We start from the raw sequence: 26,669 nt of genomic DNA on the forward strand, positions 1-26,669 counted from the left end.
GACAACAAGCCATGACTTGGGAACACGAGGGGGAAGTCAGAACAGAGCCATAAAAAATATAAATAAAAATAAAAATAAAAATAAAAAAACAGACCGGCAGAGAGGCCGGAATGCACGGCTGCCTAAATCAAGCTGCTAGGATGCCTTAGGAAAAGCCTCCTGCAAGTATGCACGTAAGAAGTGCAGACTGAGCGGGTGTGAGTGGATAATACCTACCTAGGTATTTTACCCCCCATCTCAAAGATTTCAAATTTTGGATGTCTCACTCTCTTCTCCTGGATGGTTTTTTTTGCTTGGTGCTATACTAGTCACTAGTTTCCCCTGTTGTGTGAGTCCCCGTTCCATCATCCGGATGTTGCTTTTTCTAGTAAAAGCTTTGCAAAGATCTCCCGAGTTCCTCCCCCCAATGATATTCGCACTGGTTATCTGTGGATTGTATTACCTAAAGTTCCCGTCCTAACTAACTATCCTTTCCTCTTCCATCGCAGTCTTACCATCGACAATTGACCTAGACTTTACGCTTTGTTTTTGCTTTCCCACATCTTCAATCCGGGCAGTGCTACGATCTATCGGTCAGCAGCATGGAGCTTTTACCAAATAAGGGTTAGAACAAGCGATCCCACGGGATGAGAAGTAACACTCATCTTGGGTTCCCGACTAGCGCGCGATGGTGGCTCGATGAACATGGACATCAGATCTCAACCAAATGGGTTTTCTGCACACAGCCCCACCGCGGATATCTCCGCTGACTGGATGGAATAAAGAACCGTAATGGAAGGCGCTTGGCCATCTTAAATTTTAGATGGGCATTTTTAAACTATGAAGAGCTCGCTCGCAACCATTACCGCTAGAAGGAAAATAGAAGGAGTTAATAACTAAGCAGAGGAAGAAGGGGGGAGGAAAGGAAAATTTCTTTTTTTTTTCTTTTGCCCTTTTCTTGCCCCGTTTGTTCAGTGAAATATCTGGTTATCCCCTAATTTTTGGACTAATCTTCTTCCAAACAAGGGAACTTGAATTTGGAATTGGCTTCGCGATCTCATGGTATGCTGTGCTACGGTGCACAAGGGCGCGATGAACCTATGGCCCCACTTCACCCGGGAACAAGATAGATTAGGGAAAGTTTTTAAGATCGCGCTGATCGAGATCGCTGTGATGTCTCGGCAGAAGGGGCGGGGTGTAGTTACCGCGCTCTTGCAGCGAACACCTATCTACTCCGTACTACTCACTTACTACTGCAGCTGACACTTCCCAGACGGGGAAGGGGAATATGGAAGAGTTTTTTTTTTTTTTTTTAATGTCCTAAATCCACTCGTCGCTCCTTACTTTATTAAGTTCTAGTATTCCTTCAATCATTTTAGAAACTTTAACTTATTTATCTTTCCTTAACGTTTTTGTTAATTACTTGGCGTTCGTTCGCAGTAATTTGCACTAGATGTGGGCGGTTTCATGATTGAACGCATTACCGTCCTGTATGGTCTGTCTTGTTCTGGCCCTGATCATTTCATGATAGTAAATTATGCGTAATAGGCTATGGTCGCATCTTCTATGAAACTGAACAACTGCCAAACCTGATTTTCTATCTATGTAAGGCATTCATGACAGCTGTCATGAGAAGTACTCGTAATTTGGCCCAGCATGTTCTTGCTCTTGTTTTCTTTTTCTGCCTGAGATCGAGATCAAGGCAACGGGGAAGGCAACTGGCTACATATGTACATGACTTCCATACTGTAGACAGGGATCCCGGCTAATCAAGTCTCGCTTATGCTTATCGAACAGAGGAGGAAGAGCAACAAACAGGGCAGATGCAGCTGGACCGACACCGGCGGTACATGCCTGGGCAGTGGAGTACTGTAGGAAGATCGCGATTACCATCCGATCTGTTTCATCCAAAAAATATTCTGGTTGGGAAATTTCCACTCCAAAAAAAAAAATCGATATGCATGGAATGCAGTGGTCGGGATAGAGAACCGAGGCGCTGGGACTATATGGTGGCTAACTTATTCATACCAACAACTGCATTATAGGTAGTCATTGTGTTTAGTTTATGAAGAGTATGAGGTGGTGAATATGAGATTTTACCCAAGTAGGTAATACTACTGACGCCCATGTCATCCTTTGGCTGTCCTCGATCTCTGATCGATGGAACACTGTCGCGTGCCGCCAGTCGGCGCGCGCCCTTGCATTAGCTCGCCTCGCTCATGGCTGTTCCAATCACAGCATGAGATTGTAACATTGTGGCTCCCTTTATCTGGGGATTTATTGCACATATTGCATACACGCTGTGTGCGCTGTATACTCTACAAGTCATATCGGTTAAGATAGGTAAGATATTGGGGTAAGAAGCTCAAGTGTGGTGCAAGGGCGCTCGGACCGAGTCATAAATTAGCATCCTTATGTATGGGGTAGTGGTGTTCTATTGTCAGGTTGTTTGACATCATGACAGCTCCGATAATGCCGATGTGCATTATTATCTATCACTCTGACATGTTGACATCATTATCATGTTTTGTAATGGATTAAATACACTCCACTTTTCCTTATCATGATCCCGGTCTGGCGTTCTTCATGTTGCACAGGAGTCTCCTTACTGCTGCTCCTTGGGCAATTATTGGCTTCGGTTGAAAGATGGGGATGTCAACTAACTGGGATCGTGCCGTCGCAAGCGGATTTAATATCAGTGTGATGTGTCTGTTGGTTCAGGGTAGTAATGGGTGCACTGTGATTTCTTATGCAATTCTTTTCTATTGGCACTTGTCGCATGCAGCGCGAATGTCAGGAATGGATGGAAGACGTATGGAAGGCAGCTAGAAGGCGGCTAATACAGACTCGCTTATGTGCGTGGGCTGTTACTACAACTAAATTGATATTATATCTTGCTGCTAGAATATCGTTGAACAGTCATGTAGACGGAAGTAAGCCTTTTCCCAACGGTAGCTAACGACCCAACTACTGCTGTGACTGTTTAGGTGATAATATTGGCTATTGAAATATCACTTTTGTATGATCTCCCATTGACAGGACCCAAAACCAAGGAACTACTGGGCAAAGACATACTCGCCTAATTGTAGAGCTTCACTTGAAGTTATGCTTAGAACTGGCTATATGAATGACAGCTCGTGATCACATGCGGGCATTACCGTTTCCAGAACACCTCCGATAAGATAAAGGGTATCGCAATGCTTATCACGTGCAGTAGAGCTCCCCTCCTTTGCCAACAACAAGTAATAAATAAAGTCTCAATCTATCACCATCACCATCGTCAACATCTTTGTTGCATCATCTTAAACGCCTGTTACGAGAAACTTGTGAATCGAAACCTACGATACAACTAACAAATCCAATTAAGCTAGAGCACAGTCTGGCGAGTGTTCAGTCCATAGTCGATCAACCTGTCATCATCTGCTCTGATTACTCACCTTGCTGAGTTGATTCATCTAACCAGTTCGCTGCCCAAGAATGGCTCCTTCACTCGTGCCTCTCGCTGAGATACCGACCGTTTCCCTTCTTTACAAACTCAAGCGCTTGGTCCCAGTCCCCTCCCCGCTCGCGCAGCCTTCCAAGGCTTTGAACGACACCATCTCTCTGATTCGCAACGATATCACCAAATTAGATGGAGTCGACTGTATCGTGAATGCAGCCAACAAGTCTCTACTTGGAGGAGGTGGAGTTGATGGTGTCATTCACCGTGCCGCCGGACCCGGCCTGCTGGAGGAATGCCGCACCCTCGATGGCTGTGACACTGGTGACGCCAAGATAACCTCTGCATACGAACTACCGTGCAAACGAATTATTCATACTGTTGGGCCTATCTATAATCTAGAATTGCAGAGAGGGAGGGAGCGCCCGGAGACTTTACTGCGCAGCTGCTATCGTCGCAGTCTGGAGGTTGCCGTGGAGAACAACATGAAAAGCATTGCCTTTTCAGCAATCAGCACAGGCGTATACGGCTATCCAAGTGAGGCAGCTGCCCGCGCTGTCCTCGACGAGACACGGAAGTTTATGGAGAGCCCGAGCAACATCGGGAAACTTGAACGGGTCATTTTCTGCAACTTTGAGCGCAAGGACGAAGTCGCCTATGAGAGGTTTACTCCGTGAGTTTATTATCCTACCCCTTGATACTTTGGTATTAGTAGTTTGGTTAACGGTATTAGTTTGTTCTTCCCTCCAGAAGATCAGGGTGCCCCTAGCGCCAGCAGCGACCGCGAACCTCAACTCGAATCTGACGGTGAGTCTTCGAAATCGGCGGAGATGCTCGCAGCCAAGCTTCCCGACCCGCCGACCGTTGATCCTGCCTTGAACGGAGAACCGGAGACTAAGAAGCAAAAGGTTAATGCGGACCAGACCGAACGTAGTGGTAGAAGCTACATGGAAGATTTCTCTATCAGATCTGATGATGACTGGGAGGAGGTTGACAAATCGGAAGATGGCCGCACAGAGAAGCTTGACGACGAGCCGGTTGAAGTTGATAGGCCTCCCTCTGCGACTGATGTGCAGAGCGTTCAGTCCAGTGGGATCATTGAGATGGACGGTTCAAACATTTCGGACAATGCACTGGCAAAGGATTGGTGATTGACTGGCCTCAATCGACCATGAGACAACGTTTGCTTTGAGTATGGCGTTAGATGGAATGATTCATGGGTAGCGCCTATCGACATGCAGCGCGGATTTAATGAGATATCATCCTTGTATGTGGCATATCTCTACGACAGGGCTTTCATTTCTCGGCGGCATTACTTTTCTTTTCTAAGTAGTATATCTAATGGTCAAATGCTTTATCATGCGTCGTTCGACAATCTGATCAATAACGTTGTTAAGCAAACTAGCGTAAACAGGACCATGATATCAGGGCAGTCAATCAACCATCGCACCAACACCTTATTCGTTGTCCCTGCGGCATTCCTAGCAGCCATCGCATAGTGTACAATCCTAGGGCTAAGACTTGACCTACTCAGCTTGTAATGTGACATGTAGGCAGTGGCCATGTTGTTTGCACACACTATCTACAACTGCACACAATGACGTCGCTTCCCGTCTCGTGACCGCGCAGAGGAAGTTTGTACTGTTTGTGCCGTGTCTTACCTAAGGATATATTGATCAGGGGCAATGGACCCGCTGATTGGCCTCACCGCTTGCGTGTCCCGCTTCCGGCGGTGTGTAAGAGAGTGACAGGCCGCCCGTCGTTGTTGTTAAACTGCCGCCTTCCCCTCCACGTTGCCTTTTCCTTCCCCTGGACCCCCTGATTGTATCTATTTAACTCGCTCACTTCCTCTTCGCATATTTGTTCTCTGCCTTTGTTAGACTTTACTTTCTTCACTAGACATCATGCCTACCTGGTTCGAGGAACAGAAGAGGTCCTTCGCGGACGTCAAGATCGATGCTGCCAACGACAACGGCATCTCGACTACCGAGTTCCTTGAAGCTGCTGAGTCCCTCACCACTCTTTTCGGTATGCCATTGGTCCTAATTTGTTGACAAGAAAGAGACAGTGCTGATGTTTTCTATCCAGATGTTCTCGGCTCCAAGGCTTTCACTCCTGTGAAGAGTGATTTGACCAACAACATCAAGGTTCGAATATACATAGTACCCCGCAGTCAAATGGCATCGGAAGCTTACTCTCCATCACAGAAAGTCAGAGAGAGGCAGCTGGCTGCCCCCGCCGAGTCTGAGACTCTCCAGGCTCTCGTTATCAACGAGCTGAAGACTAAGAAGCACGTTGCCTCTGAAGGTCTGCTCTGGCTTGTCAGGTATGTCTACCCACCCGCCCCTCTCTTACCCCAATGTATTTCAGCGGCTATTCGGTCGTGGTTTATGTGCCATTTGAGTTACACATGCTAATAATACAACTTGTCCTGTGCTACAGAGGTCTTGACTTCACCGCCCAGGCCCTCCGTCACAACCTGAAGAACGGCAGCACCGAGCTCTCCGACTCCTTCCGTGAAGCCTACGGTAACACCCTCAAGCCCCACCACTCCTTCGTTATCAAGCCCATCTTCTCTGCTGCTATGTCGGCTACCCCCTACCGCAAGGACTTCTACGCCAAGCTTGGTGATGACCAGGTCAAGGTCAACGAGTCCTTGGACCGCGAGGTGGATGCTCTCGAGAAGAACGTCGCCATCCTGAAGGAGTTCCAGGGCCGTAAGGAGGCGAAGTGGTAGATATTGAGGAACATTTGTTGATGATGTGAGGAATATCTGGCATATTTACTGGGCGCTTTTTAAAGATGTATATATTTTCTAAAGAGTCTGAGACTCCTTGCATGATAATCAAAGTTTTTGAATCGCGCGGAATTGGTTGCTCTGGCCAGATCGTTCTTCTTTTTGTGTTGGACGCTGGAACAAATAATCGTCTATTGTGTCATCCTTGGACACGTCATCATGGCTATACTATTAGCATGCAAGCATACTACTCACTTTTTGAACAAAGCTGAAATCAGGACCTCGTAGTAGTGGTATCTATCGCAGACGTTTCAGCCCAATCCCGCAGACACTATACATCTCACTATACTCCCATCCCTTAATCAATAGCCCGTTAGAATTAGCGCTACTTTGGCGCCACCATAACTGTGGGCCCATTCCACTTCTTATGTCCTCGAACAAACCAGTCGATCACCGCAAATAACAGAGCGACGCCAAACACCGGAGCGCCATAATTCATGCCGCTCGCCGTGACGGGCTGGGTTTCAGGCCAGGGAAGGAAGATCGTAATATATGTACCGTACGCCATGGCAAAAGTATTAATTGGGATGCCGAACTTTCCCAAGACAAACGGGCCCCAACGGATTTCACCTGGGAAGCGAATACGCTTGATCAGCATGAAAAGGATGGGGACCAAATAGGAGATGTAAAGGGCGAGAGTGTCCAAAGACAAGACGGCATTGAACGCGGCCGAGGAACCAATGTTGATCAACGCAATGAGGACCGTGATTATCGTCACTAGAAAAAGAGATCGTAGGGGTATTTTGTACCGAGGCGATACGTGTGCGAAGAATGATGAGAAGGGGAAGCCCTCGTCCCGTGCGAAAGCCCATGTAAGTCGACTGACTGATGCTAGGACGTTGAAGGAGGAATAGCAGCCAGAGAGGAGGATCGGTAGCATCATTGCACTGGATGCTGCCTTTGATCCGGTTTGAGCATAGAATATCTCAATAATTGGGTATCCTGTCGGGGAATCGAGAGCCTTCTGGAAGTCGCCCATGGTGTAGAGTAACGCAATGGCGAAGCCAAATGCAAGAATGGCGTTCACGCACAAACCCCAGACCATCGATCGGGGAACGGCCCTAGGTGCGTCGTTGACTTCTTCTGACATGTGGATGACACCGTCGAAGCCTTAAGGTTGTTCAAAGGTTAACTAATTGGCAGATTTCTAGATAGACAAGGGCGACTTACTACTTAGGGTAAACGCCGCCGTTAGCAATCCAATTGAATAGATGATCCCTTTGTCATGCCATCCACTCTGATCTGTGACGAATTCTGTCCACACAAACTCGTTTGTGTGTCGTTGCCCCAAGACGATCATGACGACCATAATTGCCGGGTAGGATAGTATATGGATAACGCCTGATAACACTTCGACGGGTGCAAGGAGACGGCGCGCAAAGATATTGACCAACAAGGGCAGGAAGAGGACTGCGAACACTAGGAGAGTCCCGTGCCATCCTTTCGGTTCGTAGGAAGGGTAGTTCTGCACAAGTAGACCCTGGATCTCAGTGCCGACTAGGTATGGTCCAACGGCAACATTGGCCCACCATGCTATTACCTAGTTATGGAGTAGTGTCAGATTAGAGGTGTACGCTACTAACTTCAAAATCGGTTTACCGGAGGCTTACCGTGACCCAGCCTGGTTCATGGGGGAAATCTCGTTAGCCATAATATCTGAAGTTTTCCGTAGACAACTGAATACCCACCTTGTATAAAGCTAAGAAATCGAGGAGCAAACGGCGCGAGCTCATATGTCCAGTGGTATTGAGCCCCCGCAACAGGGTTTCTAAGAACAGCAGTTAGGAAATTGAACTATGACACTTGTTGTTCTCATCGGTGGAATCCGCTCGCACATTGACGCCATTTCCGCCATAGACAAAGTCAAGCACAGAGAGCCAGCGAAGGACAGTATCATGCCATAAACAATTGCGACTGGACCACCGTTTAGCAGTCCCGCCTGAAGACTAGATCCTAATGATTCCCACGATGCTTGTAGGGTTGCGGCAAATGCTAGCATAGGTAGAAAACCTAGATATCTCTGGAAGATGTTAGCTTCAGTGACAGAACTAGAATACTCATAAAGCGAAGGCTAGATGCTCACCTCAAGTCGTGGCTTCCCTCGATACTGATAGGAAGACGGGGGTGGGGGATCTTCTATGCTCATAGCATGAGGCCCTTTTGCGGGGCTAGACAGCCCGATCTGATTATTGTCGTACTGCATAGCTCGCAGTCATCGAAGTAGAAATGTAAATTGAAGTATGAATGCTCGGTTCAGGATGTTAATCCAGTAGAAGAACCAACACATCAGAGAGTGAAAGATGCGGATCAAGATTGAGAGACACAAATCAAGCGGGATGGCATTGCATTTAGGACAAGCAGTGGGCGAAACTAATTGCTCCATGCAATGTAACTAAGCATTGGCGATATATTAAGGGTTTATTGTAACGGGTCCACGCATTTAGTCTATCTGTAGGTGGTAGCCACCGTCCCGATTTAGTGCCAGACTTGTATATGAACTAAGCAGGGATTCCATCCTTTTGTGTCTCTCGTCGCTACGCTACCGACACTGATTGCGCGTTCACATGCATCCATATATCTGCTTAATGTATTTATGGTCGGAGTACACTTAGTGTGGAGTGATCTAGACCAGGTGCTCCAGGACTGCCCTTGTCGTTGGTTTATTAGATAGTAATTAACATACTAGGTTTGTGAGACCAACAAAACCCTGCAGTCATGGCAAACTCTTACCAGTCACAAATGAATCATATCCCTGTCAGTCTCAACGCTAGAGCCATAAGCAGTACTTATAAACGGGGGTAACTCGGGTTTCTGCTGGCTTTCCATTTGTCTGTTTTTCTTAGAGCCATCGATAGTGAGAGTGCTCTTTTTAGCATGTTGTCACGGCCATGCCATCATCATCATCATCATCATCATCTGAGCTTTTACCACCCTTGGAAATAATCACACCTTATGACAGAGGTCCAGCAATCACACTTGTAGCTTTTGTCTTTTTCTTCGTGACTTTAATCATCGTCGCCGTCAAATTTGGAACGGCCTTGTACTCGAAGACTGTGCTCTTAAGCACAGATGCACCTCTTTGGATTGCCTTAGTACAGAACCCTTTTGCCCATCTGAGAGCACGACTAATCAAAGATTATTGCTAGATCATTGCCTTCATTCAGAGTCTACTGACTCAATTTGCAGTTGATCATGGACTCGGAAAGCACGCATCTTCTCTTTCCACTGCCGACTTCACCAAGTACAACAAGGTTAGCCATATCCTTCCCAAGAATTGGTATGTATCACAAAGCTTACTGGTTTGCTGCTCTTATTAGCTTGTCTATGCCGCTCAATTGCTTCTAATTCCGGTCCTCTCGCTTTCGAAGCTGTCCACATGTCGACTGATTCACAGGCTGACACCGGGTCAGCGTATCAGACGAGCCAACATGATAACCATGATAACTGTGGGTCTATGGACTGTATTTGCACTTTTCGCCATGGCCTTTCAATGCCGACCGCATTGGGAGTACCTGCCTAGCCAATGTGCCGGGAAGGTAAAGGTCTGTCATCTTACAAAGCATTCCTAGCTAATTGTCATCAGGGCGCCCTTAACTATCCAATCATCCTTATCAACATACTCACAGATTTGGCACTGGTGGTGATCCCACTATTTATGATTTGGAGCGTGCAAATGACATTGCAGAAGCGCCTGCAGATTATCGCTTCTTTTTCCTCGAGACTTGTGTAAGATTCTTATATCTACATTCGAATGCACACTAACGATCCTGGAGCGTGGTGGCTGTCAGTATTACGGAACTCGTATATCTCCCGACATATTTACATTCATCTGATCCAACATGTAAGAAGTTTCCGGGCGCTCAACGCAATAACTCAGGCAAAGGAAGCCGGAGCATTAACCGCCTTTCTGCAGGGACGATTGTTAACGTAGACATTTGCAATGAGTGAGAGAAAGATCCCATACTGCTCCATTATTCCTCGGCAGCTAATTCTAGGAACATTGCAGGCTTATTATGTACCTCAGCATCATAGCTGCCTGCATGCCTTCGGTCTACCGCATCCTAAGCAATTTAAGATCCGGATTAACTGGCGTCCATATGTCAGACATCGAACTCAGCACCACTCAAGGAGCCACAGGTTCCAGAACAAAATCCGGAAATCAGGGTGGCTTCATCTCTCGGGCGAGAAGACGCTCTGCTTTTTTCCCAGGCTTTAGAGCTACCGAGTTGTTCTCTCAATATGACACGACACAACACGACTTGCGTACCATACAAGATAACGCGACTCGCAGAAACAGGGGTGATGCAGAGAGCACAGAAAGCACGAAAGGGCTGACAGAGGATCAGCCTCCGGTCGATGGGGTCAGGAAGACGGTCGACATATATGTAGAAGTCAATAATAATCGATCATAACGCTTTCTACATCCGTGATAGATGTGTATATTAGCAAGGGAACAGAAGCATTGCTTTTGACGCTTTTGTGCATCACGAGCACTCAATGAGCACACTTTCTTCCTTCCCTTGAGCCGGATCGCATTTTGACAGGGATATATTTCTCTATAATTGCGAGGGCTCAGCTCAAGCCCAAGCGCCTGCGGGTCGGAGCTAGCGAGAATCCCCTGCTTAGCTCTACATAGCCTACAGTGGTGGAGATTCTAATCTCCACTCTCCCCTCCCAATGTGATTAAGTCATTCAAATAGAGAATGAAAGATGAGCGAACAAAAGTCTTTTAAGATAGCATTGGCTAAAGGGATCGATCCATATGTAATAATACCATGAGGCAGTCTCAAGTCTACATGATTACACAAAAAAACAACTGTCGGTAGTACAACTGAGTCCCTGTCAAGCCTCCGCACTATCGCTGGGGTACCCACTAGTTAGTGGCGGGTTACATCCGTGAGTGAATTAATTCATGATATTATACCCTGTTCTTTGTTTCTTTTTTCTAGGAATTCATGGCCCCGGACAAGGAATCTCACCCTCCCCTCCAGGTCCATGTGCCGAAGACTTCCGAAAGTTTTTGGACAAAATTCCTTCGTCTCATCTGTCACCAACGTCGCTCAGGGAGTAAACATTTTTGATGCACATAGGTAAAGCTACCATCTATACTCTCTTAGTGGGTTACAGTATCGACTAGTGAAGCAAATGGTATGAAAGTCTATTCATCTTCTTGGTGTTGATACGATCGTCCTTCCATTCTCCCCGTTCGGTCGTCTCATCTATAACTACTAGCAATCAATATTACACAAAAAAGGCTAGAAGGGTGAGAGTCACTCGTGTTCTCTGAGTAGCTTTGTAGTACACTAGCTAGACTTATTAGATGAGACCAACCCTTTTTGCGGCTCATGATGATCATCAAAAGTCTAATGTCACCTTGTAGATTCTGAATACATGAGAGCTTCCCTATTATAACGATAAAAGAGCATATGCTACCTGGCACCTGAGATGGAAGACGCTTTCATTCTTCTTGAGCTCAAAATTCCGTTTCCAGAAAGATCAAATCGCAAAGTCACCTGGTCCGAGTGAATATAATATTGACTCGCGTAGCTTGTTGCTTTTCTTCCAGAGCACGGCGACCCCAACCATTAGTTGCTCGGTTATGGGCACTGATCTGCATAGTAGCATGCTCGAGATGTCATTCTCTTTTCTACATATATGCTCAAAGATAACTAGTGAACATAGATATCTTTCAATCTCCTCTCTATAAGCCCTTACCCGATGGGTATGCTACAAATTCTGCTTCAGTGCAGTGCAGTCAGCCATAAATCATTATTCTCCGTTCAATCCACAGAAGTGAACTCGCCAAATTGCAATAGTATAACTTTTATCATGAAGCTGATAGCTTGTTATCAGTGCCTCAAATATGATGCCCCATTGATCAGTTTGCCTTTGGATCGAATCTATGTGATGAAGATGCTGGTCCTCCAGGTTCATAGCCTGCTCTTTACTCACTATTGCTCGTCTTGTGCAGCTCCCTCTGCATGAAACGAAACAAATTGCCTGTATAAAATTCTAAATCTAGCTCAACCTATCTTATCCTGCATTTGTTGGTGATACTTGAGAATGGGCAATTTAGACTGCAACACATCACATCGTAAGTGATATTGATGCAAGCAGGCGGTGGCGTATTTCCAACCATGCAACTGCTTGAGAGCCCATAGTAAGAGTTAGGAAGCACAGGAGTTATGTGGACATAAAGCTAGCTTAGTATCCATGGTTAGAATGAGAGTTCTTGTTATGTCTTCGTCTCAGTGAATCCTCTAGATGACTCTTCCATTGAGAGCTATATTGCCCCCTCATGTGAAACTATTGCTGCTAGTTAATGAAGGTATTATGGGCTTTAAGCTGAATATTCTGCCAATTGTGCGGTTCCGACGTAGCAGTTGCTCGTGGAGGCATACTGTGACAACACGTTATCTGAAGACTACCAGTCTTGTTCTGCAGGGGGAAAAGGACTTAAGAAAACTAAACTAAACATGCTTCCGGGGGATCCATCGCATGCCGCAATGTGCAACTGCCCACTATACTTCTTATGGGATGCATGATAATGTGACCGGCTTATGCTGATTGTAGCAGGTAGGGAGGGTGTAATGATTGATTGGTGTCGGCATTTCATCTGCATTGTTTTGCAACCTGTTTCCTTGCAAACTACTGTAGAATATTCTGTCTATTGGATACGGTCCTGTTCGGAATAACTGTTCATCTCTACGATATCTGCAGATGACAGAATATTTTAGCTCACAGATGGTTATTCTCGCAGTTACACTGACTCGCGTCCACAGCTAGACAGGCGGGCCCCACTCCCTTGACTTTATAAATAGATTGACATCCAAGCCATATCTAACGGTTATCGGGTGGGAGGAATGCTACCCCTCGATAGGGATGAAACAACGTGCTGACGGCCAGCGTTTCAGATACTGGATGCCAGCCAGAGATATTGTGTGTAAGTGATCAAGGTGGTTTGGTGCCAACGCTCAGGCATCCGGGACGCACGTAACGGGATAGACTCCGGCCACCAGTGCAAGGAACACGACGATCGAGAGACCTCTTAAGCAAAGAACCTTTCTGGGTGCTAACGAGCTCGCTAGTATCGGCAGTATGTAGGTCTTGTTACTTATTAGATAGCTGAGAACCAGCAAGATCGACTGAAATATAGCTTCAAAGAATTTGGATAATCATTTGGATCGACGTGTGCGATATGATGATCTGATGATATTATCTCGCATGTCAAGTTAGCTCAACCCATGGTTAATTGCGATTGTTCTTGCTGCCACGGTACCTCTGAACCATGGGCGGGGACCGAACCATGTTTGTGCCTGGAATGGAATAGATAGATACTACTTACTACTACTACCCACAGAGCAGCTCCATAATCAGGTGCTAAGGTAGGATGACAGCAAACGCTGAAAAGAGTATCACCACCGACACTCGGTCGAGATCTACGCAAAGCATTCCCGAAATAGATATAGTACGCTTGATGGTAGGGGCAGATTTTTCTTAGGTAAACTGGGCAATGAAACTCTGCGGGTTCAGCTGCTCAGGTCGGCACCATAAAAATAAGTCGGCGAACTACAGCACGATCGGGGCTCTAGCTGGGTTTGGCAAGGCGTGTGAAATCTGAAGCCTTGGGTGGGCAGTAGTCTTTGGGGCTAGAACTGTTAGCGTGAACTCCTGAGCTAAGGCCCTAAGCGAGATGAAAGTCGATGTTTAATCCCTTTGGAGTATTCCCACACGGAAGATCATGTCCGCGGGAGGCTTGATGAGGGAAGTGTCAATTGATTGTGGCCAATCATGACAATCAAATTACTCTCCAAAGGGCATTAATAAGCCCGGGGATAGCTAGAATATATTGTTGTCTTCAAGTCAACATAACAGAGCAGTGGTAGTTTTCATCCTGGATAGGTGTGGGGGACTGGGGCTGGGTTGCCGAACGATGAAGGCGCAAAAGAGGGGGATTCTCGGCACGCACGGGTCGTTCCCTCGACATTTCGACTTCCGTGCCGTGTCCAGCGGGAGTATCCATCCTGGCATTCCTCGATGCTCGACAGGACATGCTTGTTTAAAGACGTGTTAGTATATGAATGTGGTTAATCAATAGTTGCATGCTGCCATTGACAGCCTGTGCAGAGAAGAAGAAGAGAAAGAAGAAGAAGACAAGGAACATGCTTTGTGCTACTTTGTAGCTACCCCAACCAACAATTGCTTTTTGCCGCAGACTAGATCTTCGGGAGGGACGGATCTAAATTTCTAGAGCCCAGGACGAACACATTCTGTTCCCAGGAAGGCAAGTTGGAAAACAAGCGGACTGCGCTGATCACCAGAAGAACAATGAGGCCCCGGTCAATCATTACTCTATCGAAGATAGGCCTTGATTGTTCGAATGCCCCTATCTCGATTCTATCTTGATTAACATCGTGTTCATCGGCAGTGGATTGGAGATCCTTTAGCCGATAATGTAGAGCAGAGCAGAGCAGCGGAGGAGATTTTACGTCGTCTTGGACTTGGTGAATCGTGGGCTACATTATGTACTCCGTACAACTTTGTGGTGGCGATCGACGCCAAACTCACACGCTATGATAAATAGTCTAGGCATGATGACAGGGGAGTCCTTAGAAGACCATTCACCTGGATGCGTGGCGGGGAATCCTCACGCGGCAGGCCTCGAAGGTTATTTAGTTTTCTGCAGACTGAGCCAGGGTCTTGCCTTCCCCTGTCCTCGAGTCCAATTGGAAGTCACAATAGAGAAGACGAAATTGTTGTTCAATGCCACTCATTTCTGTGCGGAACAGATCGCAATGCCAGATGTTATGAGGTAAACCTTTTCTTGGTATTCATAGCGCCCAGGCCCCTGGGGCAAACGTTGCTGCGGCAGTGTGGAGCCCACTGGGTGTGGGCTAATCTTCAAAGGAACAAAAGTCACAAAATATGTCACGTAGTCCACCCGCCAGTGCGAATTATCTTGTGCAGTGGGCACGGCGTCCAGCCGGCTAGTTATTACCTCCGCCGGTGAGTTCAGTCTCAATTGGAGCAGTACTACGTATGTAAGTGACTGTCCCCGAATATCCACCCAGGGGACTAAGCGCCCACTCTGTCCCTATGAACTCCGCTATGGCCCAAGTACATTTGCCGTTACTGGCAAAGGCAGATGGAATCGTTGCTTCAAGCTACCCAAGGATCGATCCCGATGGATCTTAATTCCTATCCTATAGGATCCGATGTTATGGGCTCCATACGTTGATATCCAGTTTCCAGATAGACTGCTGCGGAAGCATGGCGAGCGAAAGAGCCAAACGATCAGTCCTGTTCAAGTAGTATTCGGCGTCCGCCGCTATAGACCTCGGTACCAAATCACAGGCGGCGACTTGCCCGACAGCCGATATGCTATCTCTGTCCCTCCTAGCTCTTACATGAAAAGTCAGTCTAACTCACGTAGCACCAGAACACCTGCCGTACAGTTGGAGTGATCCTCAATGGTAAACAGGAAATCCAGTCCTCCCCAGTCTCCACATGGCAGGCAGCATGAAGACCTAGACCGGGGCTCCATCGGCATTTCGGATACCATCAGCTTTCTCGTTATTGGGCGGTTGTGCTCAACAGACGGTACTTTGTTAAGAATCTTATGCGTGGACCAGTCTTTTAGCGTCGAACCTTTTCCCCCCCTTCTAGTCTACCCCTAAAACGGTGGCCAGTCGAGTTATATATCCACTTAAAATGACAGTTACCCTGGCCTAGGTTGCCTCACACTTCCTTCCTCCCACACTTGGGGAGACAATGTCACCCGATCCCAGCTTGCGACCTTCGTTGATTGTGGCACTCACGCCGCTGTGTGCTCCACCATGATTGAATTCAAGGGCCGCAGTGAGTCAATATTCGTTGTTACTGTGGTTTTCTTGGGGATATCCTTCGTTGCCGTATGCCTACGATGTTTCGTTCGGCTACGGCTAGTGCGCGCTTTTGGGTGGGATGATGCGCTGATGGTTTTCGCCATGGTAGGCACTATCGCCGCTCTCTTCTCAGGATGGTCTACTAACTTCAATCTACTACAAAGGGCTTGAACATTTTGTTTGCGTTATGTGGGATTACGGGGTCTTTGTATGGCATGGGCCAGAAACTCGAGGAAGTGATGAAGAATGGAAATCTTGAAACCGCTCTTTTTGTAAGTACACTGGCTATCTCGTCAGGATATTTTGCTTACACTGAGAAGTGGTGGTGGCTAGGTCAAACGAGCTACGTCGTGACAGTTGTTGTCGCTAGGATTTCAATTGCGTTGGCACTCCTCCGTCTTACTGTTTCCAGAGTACACACAATTCTTCTATGGTGTGTGATAGCTGTGTCAATCATCGTGGGCCTCGTCTTCTGGTTCATGTTAACCTTCGAGTGCAAACCGGTGTCACACTTCTGGCAGCGCACCAAACCTGGACACTGCATGCCCATCGATTATCTCCTCGATATTGCCTACGTGTATAGTGTCACTGCGATGATCAGCGATTTCACACTTGGCCTCCTGCCTATCTTCTTAGTGTGGAAATTGCAGATGAGTCGAAAGACCAAGGCAGCACTGGCGGGTATCCTCAGCTTGGGTTGCATGTAAGACGAATCGGACAAAGCTCCCCATACACCATCGCATGCTAACACCCGCAACAGTGCCAGCGCAGGTGTCATCGTCCGCATTCCTTTTCTCCCCACTTACAAAGACACAGAGTTCCTCTGTAAGTGTGACAGTCAGCTGCTCTTTACCAGAACTCGTATCGCTAACGGAAACAAAGACGCAACAACTCAGATATCTATATGGTCTAATGTCGAAGCAGGCCTCGGGATTACCGCAGGCTGCCTTGTCACCCTTCGTCCTCTCTTTCGCTGGCTGGGCGGAACCAGCTACGCCCCCACACGCAGCAGGAAAAATACCGGGAGCATGCCGCTCTCGAGTATGAACGGTCCCGGTAACCATCCCTCGCGAAGTGAACATACCACAAACTCGACCAAGTTCTGGCGTCCGGATATAAATCCTGATGACTCCAGGGCTGTTGTTACGACCGTGCAAACAGCCCAGGGAAGCCCGAGCAGCAGTCAGGAAAACCTCAATCCGAAGCCAAGCGCCTGGGACGGTGTCAATGTACATAAGTCATTTGTTGTCACGACGGGTGAGGCCTAGAAGTTGATCTTCTATGGTCCTCACCTTATATTCATGATATGAAACATATATTATTGGTTCCATTGTACAGGGTATTTGCGTCATCGGACAGCTGTTCAAGAAAGACTATGCTACGTGATGCCATCCTCAGTCCCCGCACACCCATCTTGACTGCTCCGCATCATGATATTAGTAGTCGTAGTCTATTACATGCTATAATTCAGATCTGAACTCAGCAATAAAGCAACTGAAAGACTAGCTTTCTGAAAAGAGAGCCAAACATCATGTAGATCTTCCTTTGCTCTATTACAACGCCTGTGCGAACCCAGTGCGGATCCCGGCGTCTTCGAAGCAATAGCTTCGAGTCTGATTTACTTAGCTAGCCAAAGACCAGAAGCAAATTCAAGCTTTCCCGTCCAGTGGTTACAGCGCATGTCCTGCTCATGACTACAGTTCTTGCTGCGATCAGCAGACGCAATGCTTTGTGATGCAGCGTTTTATCAGTCCTTATCACGAGTGCTGACTTGGCCTAAGTCCGAGGCAAAAGCTTCGGTGACTTTCTACGTAGCACCTCAGGGCCAACTCGCTAAACAAATACGGCGGAGTTACGTAGCATGAGACTACTTTGCAAAGTGAGCAAAGAGCCAAGCCCTCGCTCCCCAAATCAGTCATTTCAGCAGCATACGGGGTAGGACTCCGTAATTAGAGTTGATAATTGCTATCAGGACTGCCTTGCTTATCGGAACCAGGAAAGGTCGGGAAAATCCAAGCTCCGTCCCGGCACGTGGCGGCGACCAATCGCGAGCAACGGGGCCTTCCGTACGTTCAATCCTCGGCGGCGAATCCCAAAATTATACTGTCGAGGTGGCTTCTTCGTGCTTTGCTCTTCGACCTGCACTCCGGAGATTTACTGGTGGCTTCAAGGCTTTGGGCCCTTTATTTCCTATGGTCTATTGAAGTTTTCTTGGTTTCTCAAGTTCGCGTCGTCTGGCCCGCGTCGTGGTCATTCGAGTGTCACCATGTGAGTTTTGAGACACCTTCGCTGTATCGCGTGCATTGACCGGCCGCTTACTGACAAGTTGATGATGCGCAGGCCAGGACTCGTCGAAGATCCCCAGATCAAATACTCCTCCCTCCATAACCCGCTTCCCACTCAGCTACACACTTATGCATGGCCGTTCCTGATCATCTGGCCTGCATTTTTGGCCTTCTATCTCTCTCCTGAACGCTACGATACATACATCCAAGGTCAAGAATGGACCTTTGTCTGGGTTGGCTCCATCATCACGGTTCAGTCGCTTTTGTGGTTGATGACGAAATGGAACATCAACATCCAAACGTTGTTCACTACTACTAAGGCTAAATCGATCGACTCCGCTCGGCTTATCAAGGTGATTCCGGCAGCTAATGCTGGTTCGGCTGAGGTTTGCCCATTGCTCTTCGACACACGGGGTGGGAAGAAGACGGTCTCGTTCCTGTTTCAGAAGCGCCGCTTCCTTTACTACCCCGAACGTCAATGCTTCGCTCCCTTATCCTACGTCCTCGACGCCGAGCCTAAGCCTGCCCTCAAGACCTTCCAGAAGACCCAAGGCTTGACCACCAAGGAAGAGGTCGAACGTATTCAGCATCATTATGGCGATAACACGTTTGATATTCCGGTTCCGGGCTTCGTGGAGCTTTGGAAGGAGCATGCAGTTGCGCCTTTCTTCGTTTTCCAAATATTCTGCGTCGGTCTCTGGATGCTGGACGAATACTGGTACTATTCTCTGTTTACTCTCTTCATGCTTGTCATGTTTGAGAGCACAGTGGTGTGGCAGCGCCAGCGGACGCTCAACGAGTTCCGGGGAATGAGTATCAAGCCGTACGAAGTCTGGGTTTTCCGCGAGAAACAATGGCAGAAGACTACCAGTGACAAGCTCTTGCCCGGTGACTTGATGTCCGTTAACCGAACCAAGGAAGATAGCGGTGTGGCTTGTGATATTCTTTTGATCGAAGGAAGCGTCATTGTTAACGAGGCTATGCTCTCGGGCGAGAGTACACCACTTCTGAAGGAGTCGGTGCAACTGAGACCTGGCGACGACCTCATCGAACCGGATGGACTGGACAAGAACGCATTCGTACATGGAGGAACCAAAGTTCTGCAGATTACTCATGCGAACACGACATCTGACGATATTGCCAAGTCTAACGATGGCTCCGGTATTCTTCCCACACCCGACTCTGGTGCGCTTGGTGTTGTTGTGAAGACCGGTTTTGAGACAAGTCAGGGCAGTCTCGTTCGTACCATGATCTACTCAACTGAGCGGGTGTCTGCCAACAACGTGGAAGCTCTGCTTTTCATCCTTTTCCTGCTCATGTTCGCCATTGCTGCCTCCTGGTATGTTTGGCAGGAGGGTGTGGCAAAGGATCGCAAGAGGTCGAAGTTGCTCCTGGATTGTGTCCTTATTATCACTAGCGTTGTCCCTCCAGAACTCCCTATGGAGCTCAGCCTTGCTGTCAACACGAGTCTGGCCGCTTTGAGCAAGTTTGCTATTTTCTGCACTGAGCCTTTCCGAATTCCTTTCGCCGGCCGGGTCGATGTTGCCTGCTTTGACAAAACCGGTACTTTGACCGGTGAGGATCTTGTTGTCGACGGTGTTGCCGGCCTGACTCTTGGTCAAGCAGGCGCAAAGGTTGAGAAAGATGGTGCCCACACTGAACTTTCCAAGAACAACGATGTCGGACTCGATACGACGCTGGTTCTCGCAAGCGCTCACGCACTAGTGAAGCTTGACGAAGGCGAGGTTGTTGGTGATCCTATGGAAAAAGCCACGCTGAATTGGCTTGGCTGGACACTTGGAAAGAATGACACCCTGACGGGCAAGGTCTCGGCCGCGGCTTCTCGAGTTCCCGAGTCCGTCCAGGTCATGAGACGTTTCCAATTCTCTTCTGCACTAAAGCGTCAGAGCACCATTGCCACGGTTGTCTCCGAGGACCGCAGCACACACAAGAAGGTCAAATCAACCTTTGTCGGTGTCAAGGGTGCACCCGAAACCATCAGGTCTATGTTGATCGACACCCCGCCGAACTACGAGGAGACTTTCAAGTATTTCACTCGTAATGGTGCTCGTGTCCTTGCCCTCGCTTACAAGTATCTCTCTCATGAGGCTGAGTTTACTCGCGCTCGTATCAACAACTACACCAGAGAAGAGGTGGAATGCGACTTGATCTTCGCCGGTTTCCTCGTCTTGCAGTGTCCGTTGAAGGACGACGCTATCAAAGCCGTTCGTATGCTCAACGAAAGCAGCCACCGTGTCGTCATGATTACTGGAGACAATCCTTTGACTGCCGTGCACGTTGCTCGCCAAGTTGAAATTGTGGACCGTGATGTACTAATCCTCGACGCTCCCGAGCACGACACCTCAGGCACCAGGCTGGTCTGGCGCAGCATCGACGACAAGCTTAATATTGATGTTGATCCCACCCAGGATCTCGATCGCCGTATCTTGGAAACCAACGATATCTGTGTCACGGGCTACGCTTTGGCCAAGTTCAAGGACCAGAAGGCACTTCCTGACCTCCTCCGTCACACATGGGTCTATGCTCGCGTTTCCCCCAAACAGAAGGAAGACATCCTTCTTGGTCTTAAGGAAGCTGGTTATACAACTTTGATGTGCGGTGATGGAACGAACGATGTCGGTGCTTTGAAGCAAGCCCATGTCGGTGTTGCACTCCTGAATGGCTCCCCTGAGGATCTCACCAAGATTGCTGAGCACTATCGGACAACAAAAATGAAGGAAATCTACGAGAAGCAGGTTTCCATGATGCAACGCTTCAACCAGCCTTCGCCGCCCGTGCCTGTGCAAATTGCACACCTTTACCCTCCAGGCCCTAGTAACCCGCACTATCAGAAGGCCATGGAACGCGAAGCACAGCGTAAGGGTACCACCGTCCAGCCCGCAGAGGCGATCCCCACCATCACGTCTCCTGGTGCACGTGCCCTGCAGCAGTCTAGTTCCAATTTGACTCCTAACCAGCAGCGCCAGCAGCAAGCCTCTGTGGCAGCTGCCGGGTTTGCCGATAAGCTTACTACTTCCATGATGGAGCAGGAGCTGGACGAGAACGAACCCCCGACCCTCAAGCTTGGTGATGCCTCTGTCGCTGCTCCCTTTACCAGCAAGTTGGCAAATGTTGTTGCTATTCCCAACATCTTGCGTCAGGGGCGCTGCACACTGGTCGCAACAATTCAGATGTACAAGATCCTTGCCTTGAACTGTTTGATCAGTGCCTACAGTTTGAGTGTTATCTACTTGGATGGTATCAAGTTTGGTGACGGTCAGGTGACTATCAGCGGTATGCTGATGAGTGTCTGTTTCTTGTCAATCTCTCGTGCAAAGGTGGGACATCAAGCGTTCACTTAGAGACCCTGATACTAACAATTTACTCCAGTCTGTTGAAGGTCTGTCGAAGGAGCGTCCTCAGCCAAATATCTTCAATGTGTACATCATTGGCTCCGTGCTCGGCCAGTTCGCCATTCACATTGCTACCTTGATCTACCTGTCGAACTATGTATACAGCATCGAGCCGTAAGTTTCCATTTGCTTGCTTTAGCATAGGTGCCGTTGTGCTTATGACTGACTCGTTCGCAGGAGGCAATCCGACGTTGATCTGGAAGGAGAGTTTGAGCCGTCGCTCCTCAACAGCGCCATCTATCTTCTGCAGCTTATCCAGCAGATTTCGACATTCTCGATCAACTACCAAGGCCGTCCCTTCAGAGAGTCCATTCGCGAGAACAAGGCTATGTACTGGGGCCTGGTTGCAGCATCGGGTGTCGCCTTTTCCTGTGCAACTGAATTCGTGCCTGAACTGAACGAGAAGCTACGCCTGGTTCCGTTTAGCACTGAGTTTAAGATGACACTGACTGTTCTGATGATTATTGATTACGCGGGATGCTGGCTCATTGAGAATGTGCTCAAGACGCTGTTCAGCGATTTCCGGCCGAAGGATATCGCTGTGCGCCGCCCTGATCAACTGAAGCGGGAGGCGGAGCGTAAGCAGAAGGAGGGTGGGCAGCAGTAGGCCCATCGAAGGCAAGAGATAGACTGTGGCTGAATAGAGCTATGGCTGGTCAGAGTAATTGCATTTCTTGTCTAGATATATACAGTGGTATGTTGTTGGTTGAGAGCAAGGCTTGTGAGACCTTGCTTAATGTTGATGGATGTTTATAGAGTACCAGCTGTAAGTTTAGGTTATCTCTTTTTAAGATAGAGGGTGTCAATGTCAAAGACAATTCTCCTTTATGCAGCATGACGGTAAAAGTCATCAACCGCGGCTTTGAGTGTTGCAGATGTGCCCAGACTAAACCGTTGGAATGATAGTCGGAAGGCCGGTGTTGATGCCTCAGGTGTATCTACAGGCGGGCGATAAGCTGCGGATCAACTCCTGACGCTGGGCTGGTGCTTGTCTGGCACTCTCGGCTCCCTTCCCTTCTTGTCTTTCCCCCTCTTAAGCTCCACCCTCGGGCAAGGCTGAAGTCACAGACTCCCCTTTCATCTCCCAGTCCCCTGTTGCCATAGTCTGTGACCCCTCGTGGGATTTTGATTCTCATGCTCTCTTAAATTCCAGTCACCATGCCCCGGAGGACGCTGGGTGGAGGTCGTGTTCTTGGCCCCGCGAACGCTCGTTCTCCATCGGCATTAACCCCGTCTCCGCAGCCCAGCAATCCAAGACACCTCACCTTATCACCGTCCGCCAGCAGCGTTTCCCTGAATTCCCAAGCCTCCGCATCCCAGGTTTCCTCCGAAGCTCAGGATCTTACGTCGCGCATTTCTCTCGAAAATGGTTCCGCCTCCATACCTGCTGCTCCGGCAGCTGCCGGAGCTCAGCTAGCCTGTCCGATCTGCAGTGAGGAGATGGTATGACCTGTCCTACACAAATCTCCCTTATCGGGGATCCGTTCCGGTCACTACAAGACATGCTGACAGAAGCAACAGGTGACATTGTTGCAATTGAATAGGTACCTCGCTTGACGCTCGCCTTATTTGTTTCTGTTTATGTACGCGATTGACACGATCTTCAGACACCTCGATGACGTCCACCAGAACCTGGAAGACGATCGGCAAGATGAAGTCAAAGACTGGTTCAAGACCCAGATGGATAAAGCCAAGCGATTCCAACCACTCGCTGTTTTGAACCAAAAGTTGAAAGGCTTGGACGTTTTCGAATCCAACGAGAATCTACAACCTTTCGCAGGTCCAAGTCGGCCCTCCGGACCTGTCCCGGCGCATCCGCCCGAACCCCCAAGAGCACTCGACCCGGACGACATTATAACGAGGGATCACTGGCAAGGTCGCACGCTATATGATGTGTGCTTGGAACCGTCGTGTGGGAAGCGACTCAATGCTACAAATGGCTGTGTCAATTGTCGCAAATGCGGGAAGCTGTTTTGTGAGGATCATACTATGTATCAGATGAAGCTATCTCGGTCGGCCCAGCATGAACCAGTCAGGGGTCTGTGGTGCAGAGTCTGTGAAACTTGCTACAAGTCGAGGGAGGGGTATAACGATCACAATGGTGAGGCCACTTTACGCATTGAAAAAGAGCAATGGGCATGAAGTTAACTTTCCTCCAGGGCTGGTGAGAGACCGCATGAGTGAGTTCAAAGCGATGAGAAAGGCGACAGTTGACAAGGACTTGCTGGAAGTTTCTCGCTTGGAGAAACGCTTGACACGGCTGACGCAGCTGCTTGCAAGCTTACCTGCGGAGCAAATTCAATCGAGCACGAATAAATTGTGGTCAATCTCATGGCAGGGGGATCAACGAAAAGCTCTTGAGCAAACCATAGTCAGTTGGCAGGATGACTTGAGTGTTTCCCGGTGCCCGTTTTGCCAGCAAGACTTTACCAGCTACACTTTCCGGAGACACCACTGCAGGACTTGCGGGCGAGTCGTATGTGGTGATCCGGCAACTGCATGCTCCACAGAGGTCCCTTTGAGCATTTCACCTCGTATGTTATATCCCGAAACTACCTTGGTTATTTGGTTATTGACAGGACATAGTTGCAAAAACGCCAGCGGAAAAGTCGCTCCGCACGGGCGTAATCAACGTCGATATCAGACTCTGTAAGGAGTGCCGATCCACCTTGTTTGACCGGCGAGATTTCGAAGCCGAGATTATGAGGAAGCCGCCAGCAGTGCGGGCATATGAGAATCTTACTCAGTTTGAGAGAGGCATTCGGATCTTGCTCCCCAAGTTCCAGAAAATACTAGGGGCATTGCAGTATGTACTTCTCTGCTTATCGGTCCACAGTGATATTCAGCGACCACTGACCATCCAATCACTATCACAGAGATCCTAGGCGACCTCCGTCATCTGCGCAGATCGCAGAAGCTTCCAAGGTCCGTAAGCGATTAACGGACTCGTTTGCCCAATACGACGTTGCTGCTCGACGAGTTCGCGATATGCAAACGGACTCGCCCACCCAACAGCGACTCCAGAAGGCTATCTACCAGCAAGCTAGCAATTTCCTCCACCTTCACATGCTTCCTCTCAAATCCTTACCCAAGGTCCTCAAGCATGCATCTCCCAACGGAGGACTTTCTAACTCCACAAGTTCCCCCGCTAGCCCTAGCCCTAGCAACGGTTCACTTGGTGGCCCTCGCCGGCAGGGGTCCGCTCTTGCGTCGATCAAATATGGCAATATCGCCGCTAGCGGCAGCAATGCCAGCCTAGCTAGTGATACCAGCAGTGCCATTTCCGCACTGGAAGCTGAAGAGAAATCCCTTCGGGAGCGGCTGATTGTGCTGGAAGAGCAGAAGTTCTTCGTATCAGAAATGATTGCGGATGCGAACAGACGTCGCAAATTTGATGAGGTTAGCAGTCTTGCTATGAACATTGAAGATCTCACGCGAGAGATTGATCGGGTCAACGGAATGCTGGATGGCTTGGACTTTGAGGGCGTCTACACCGGTGCTCAGCAGCAAGCCTAAAGGTTCCGATTGAAATGCGGATGCTTTCTCTCAACATTCCATTGCTCTCTGTTATTATGTTGGCTGCAACCACAAAGCAGGTCCCTCTGACAGCATTTTTACTATATATGATCTTGGCCACAGCGCGGGCGCGGCGTTTGCGGATTGGTTCAATGAAAGTTGCATAGCATGGGCGTTGCGTTGTATGCATATGATCGTATATACTTGTGATCCCTCAATTCCGTTCTATTTGCCCTATTACTTTAGGATGTCTCTTGTCTACTATCAACGAGTTGCTCGATACCATGAATAGGAGAATTCTTATATCTGGTCTAGTAGATATTATCGCATTCGGCACACCGCACAATTGAGACGCCGTAAACATCCTCTCGCCTCATTATCCAACCCCGCAATGATGAAATTGAAATATGAAATTTTCGATTAGATTCGTCCTCCAGGAAATAGCTGATATTGAATATCAGCTCGATTCAGGGTGAGTGGCACCAGAGATTCTCGGCCTACCCAAATCAAACCATGCAAGGAAGCGCCCTCGAACGCCCAGCATGGGACCCCCAGTAGTACTAGCTATATCCTACACAATAAGAATTCTTTATCCATCAGGAAAATGAACCGAATGCCATTCTACATAAAACATATAAAACAAAACCTATAGCAGACCAGTCAGTCAGTCAGTCAGTCAGTCAGTCTCCATAGCAGAAAAACAGTCGCACCATAGCACAACAATACAACACAAAACACCCTCCCGAGTGTACTGCGTAGTACTTACTTTACTAGTCTACGTAGTTTCTTCTTAGTTATGCAACGCCACGCGGAGTAAATCGGCAACCCAACCCAACCCAAGCCCAACTTTGGACCCCAGCAAATCATGGCGGGATGAAGTGCGGGAAAGGGGAACTTTACTATCCACCACACACCTCCCAACCACCCCTTTAACACCCGATCCTAGCCTGCTTGCCTGCCAGCCAGCCATAATGGTAATAATAACATGATGGCAAATGACAGTTCCACACAACACCGGTTTCGTGTGCAAGAGCAGGGAAGGTCGCTGTTAGGTGGTGGCCAAATTTTTTGAAATCGAAGACCCAGTGATGGGTATACACGTGGCATAGCTATGTGGTTTGTACTACGTATGAGTTGCTTTTCGGTGGAAGAGAGAGAGAGAGAGGGAATCTGGAAGAAAGAAGAGGAGATGGGAGGAAGTGAGTGAGTGAGTGACTACTGATAATTGTTGAATGTGCCCAGGGGATATATTTCATATCTGTTGACTATGCGCTGCTCCTTCTTTTTCTTTCTTACCTGACTGACTCTTTTGCACATTTACTACTGTGTACCCCAGTACACCTAAGTGGGTACATA

General features: G+C 48.3%; 6 protein-coding genes across 6 annotated transcripts; 5 read left to right on the top strand and 1 right to left on the bottom strand.

The window, feature by feature from the left end:
* Positions 1-3,456: 3,456 nt before the first annotated feature.
* On the top strand, positions 3,457-4,569 carry ASPBRDRAFT_51579 (macro domain-containing protein; the record flags this gene model as incomplete). Its single annotated transcript, XM_067626755.1, has 2 exons — positions 3,457-4,091; positions 4,152-4,569. 2 exons carry the CDS (start codon positions 3,457-3,459, stop codon positions 4,567-4,569), a joined length of 1,053 nt encoding a protein of 350 aa, XP_067483122.1.
* A 753-nt stretch (positions 4,570-5,322) lies between these two features.
* ASPBRDRAFT_663785 (GLTP domain-containing protein) lies at positions 5,323-6,484 on the top strand (the record flags this gene model as incomplete). Its single annotated transcript, XM_067628712.1, has 3 exons — positions 5,323-5,446; positions 5,507-5,744; positions 5,861-6,484. 3 exons carry the CDS (start codon positions 5,323-5,325, stop codon positions 6,153-6,155), a joined length of 657 nt encoding a protein of 218 aa, XP_067483123.1. The 3' UTR covers positions 6,156-6,484.
* Positions 6,485-6,540: 56 nt separating this feature from the next.
* Positions 6,541-8,418, bottom strand: ASPBRDRAFT_192069 (putative amino acid permease; the record flags this gene model as incomplete). Its single annotated transcript, XM_067620434.1, has 6 exons — positions 6,541-7,325; positions 7,386-7,755; positions 7,826-7,836; positions 7,904-7,983; positions 8,051-8,235; positions 8,299-8,418. 6 exons carry the CDS (start codon positions 8,416-8,418, stop codon positions 6,541-6,543), a joined length of 1,551 nt encoding a protein of 516 aa, XP_067483124.1.
* Positions 8,419-8,972: 554 nt separating this feature from the next.
* ASPBRDRAFT_144148 (uncharacterized protein) lies at positions 8,973-10,935 on the top strand. Its single transcript, XM_067619223.1, has 7 exons — positions 8,973-9,307; positions 9,362-9,466; positions 9,533-9,751; positions 9,799-9,941; positions 9,989-10,056; positions 10,129-10,159; positions 10,222-10,935. Exons 1-7 carry the CDS (start codon positions 9,104-9,106, stop codon positions 10,625-10,627), a joined length of 1,176 nt encoding a protein of 391 aa, XP_067483125.1. The 5' UTR covers positions 8,973-9,103; the 3' UTR covers positions 10,628-10,935.
* Positions 10,936-16,051: 5,116 nt separating this feature from the next.
* On the top strand, positions 16,052-22,404 carry ASPBRDRAFT_117841 (ion-transporting P-type ATPase SPF1; the record flags this gene model as incomplete). Its single annotated transcript, XM_067617125.1, has 8 exons — positions 16,052-16,204; positions 16,264-16,371; positions 16,420-16,802; positions 16,860-16,924; positions 16,982-17,328; positions 18,504-21,722; positions 21,775-21,911; positions 21,975-22,404. 8 exons carry the CDS (start codon positions 16,052-16,054, stop codon positions 22,402-22,404), a joined length of 4,842 nt encoding a protein of 1,613 aa, XP_067483126.1.
* Positions 22,405-22,955: 551 nt separating this feature from the next.
* Positions 22,956-25,313, top strand: ASPBRDRAFT_192072 (putative vacuolar segregation protein (Pep7); the record flags this gene model as incomplete). The annotated part of the gene is made up of 6 exons (XM_067620435.1): positions 22,956-23,240; positions 23,319-23,341; positions 23,405-23,898; positions 23,957-24,331; positions 24,384-24,603; positions 24,674-25,313. The coding sequence occupies 6 exons, from the start codon at positions 22,956-22,958 to the stop codon at positions 25,311-25,313; spliced, it is 2,037 nt and encodes a 678-aa protein (XP_067483127.1).
* Between the last annotated feature and the right edge of the window lie 1,356 nt (positions 25,314-26,669).

The sequence above is a fragment of the Aspergillus brasiliensis genome, assembly GCF_001889945.1.
Source record: "Aspergillus brasiliensis CBS 101740 unplaced genomic scaffold ASPBRscaffold_2, whole genome shotgun sequence".
NCBI classification, from domain to species: Eukaryota; Fungi; Ascomycota; class Eurotiomycetes; order Eurotiales; family Aspergillaceae; genus Aspergillus; species Aspergillus brasiliensis.

Excerpts from the sequence above, each read along its gene's own strand:
- ASPBRDRAFT_144148 (XM_067619223.1), top strand. The coding sequence starts at position 9,104 with ATGCCATCATCATCATCATCATCATCATCTGAGCTTTTACCACCCTTG. Across the intron at positions 9,752-9,798 it reads CTAGCCAATGTGCCGGGAAG|GGCGCCCTTAACTATCCAAT; the intron begins GTAAAGGTCTGT and ends AATTGTCATCAG. Across the intron at positions 10,057-10,128 it reads ACATTCATCTGATCCAACAT|GGACGATTGTTAACGTAGAC; the intron begins GTAAGAAGTTTC and ends GCCTTTCTGCAG.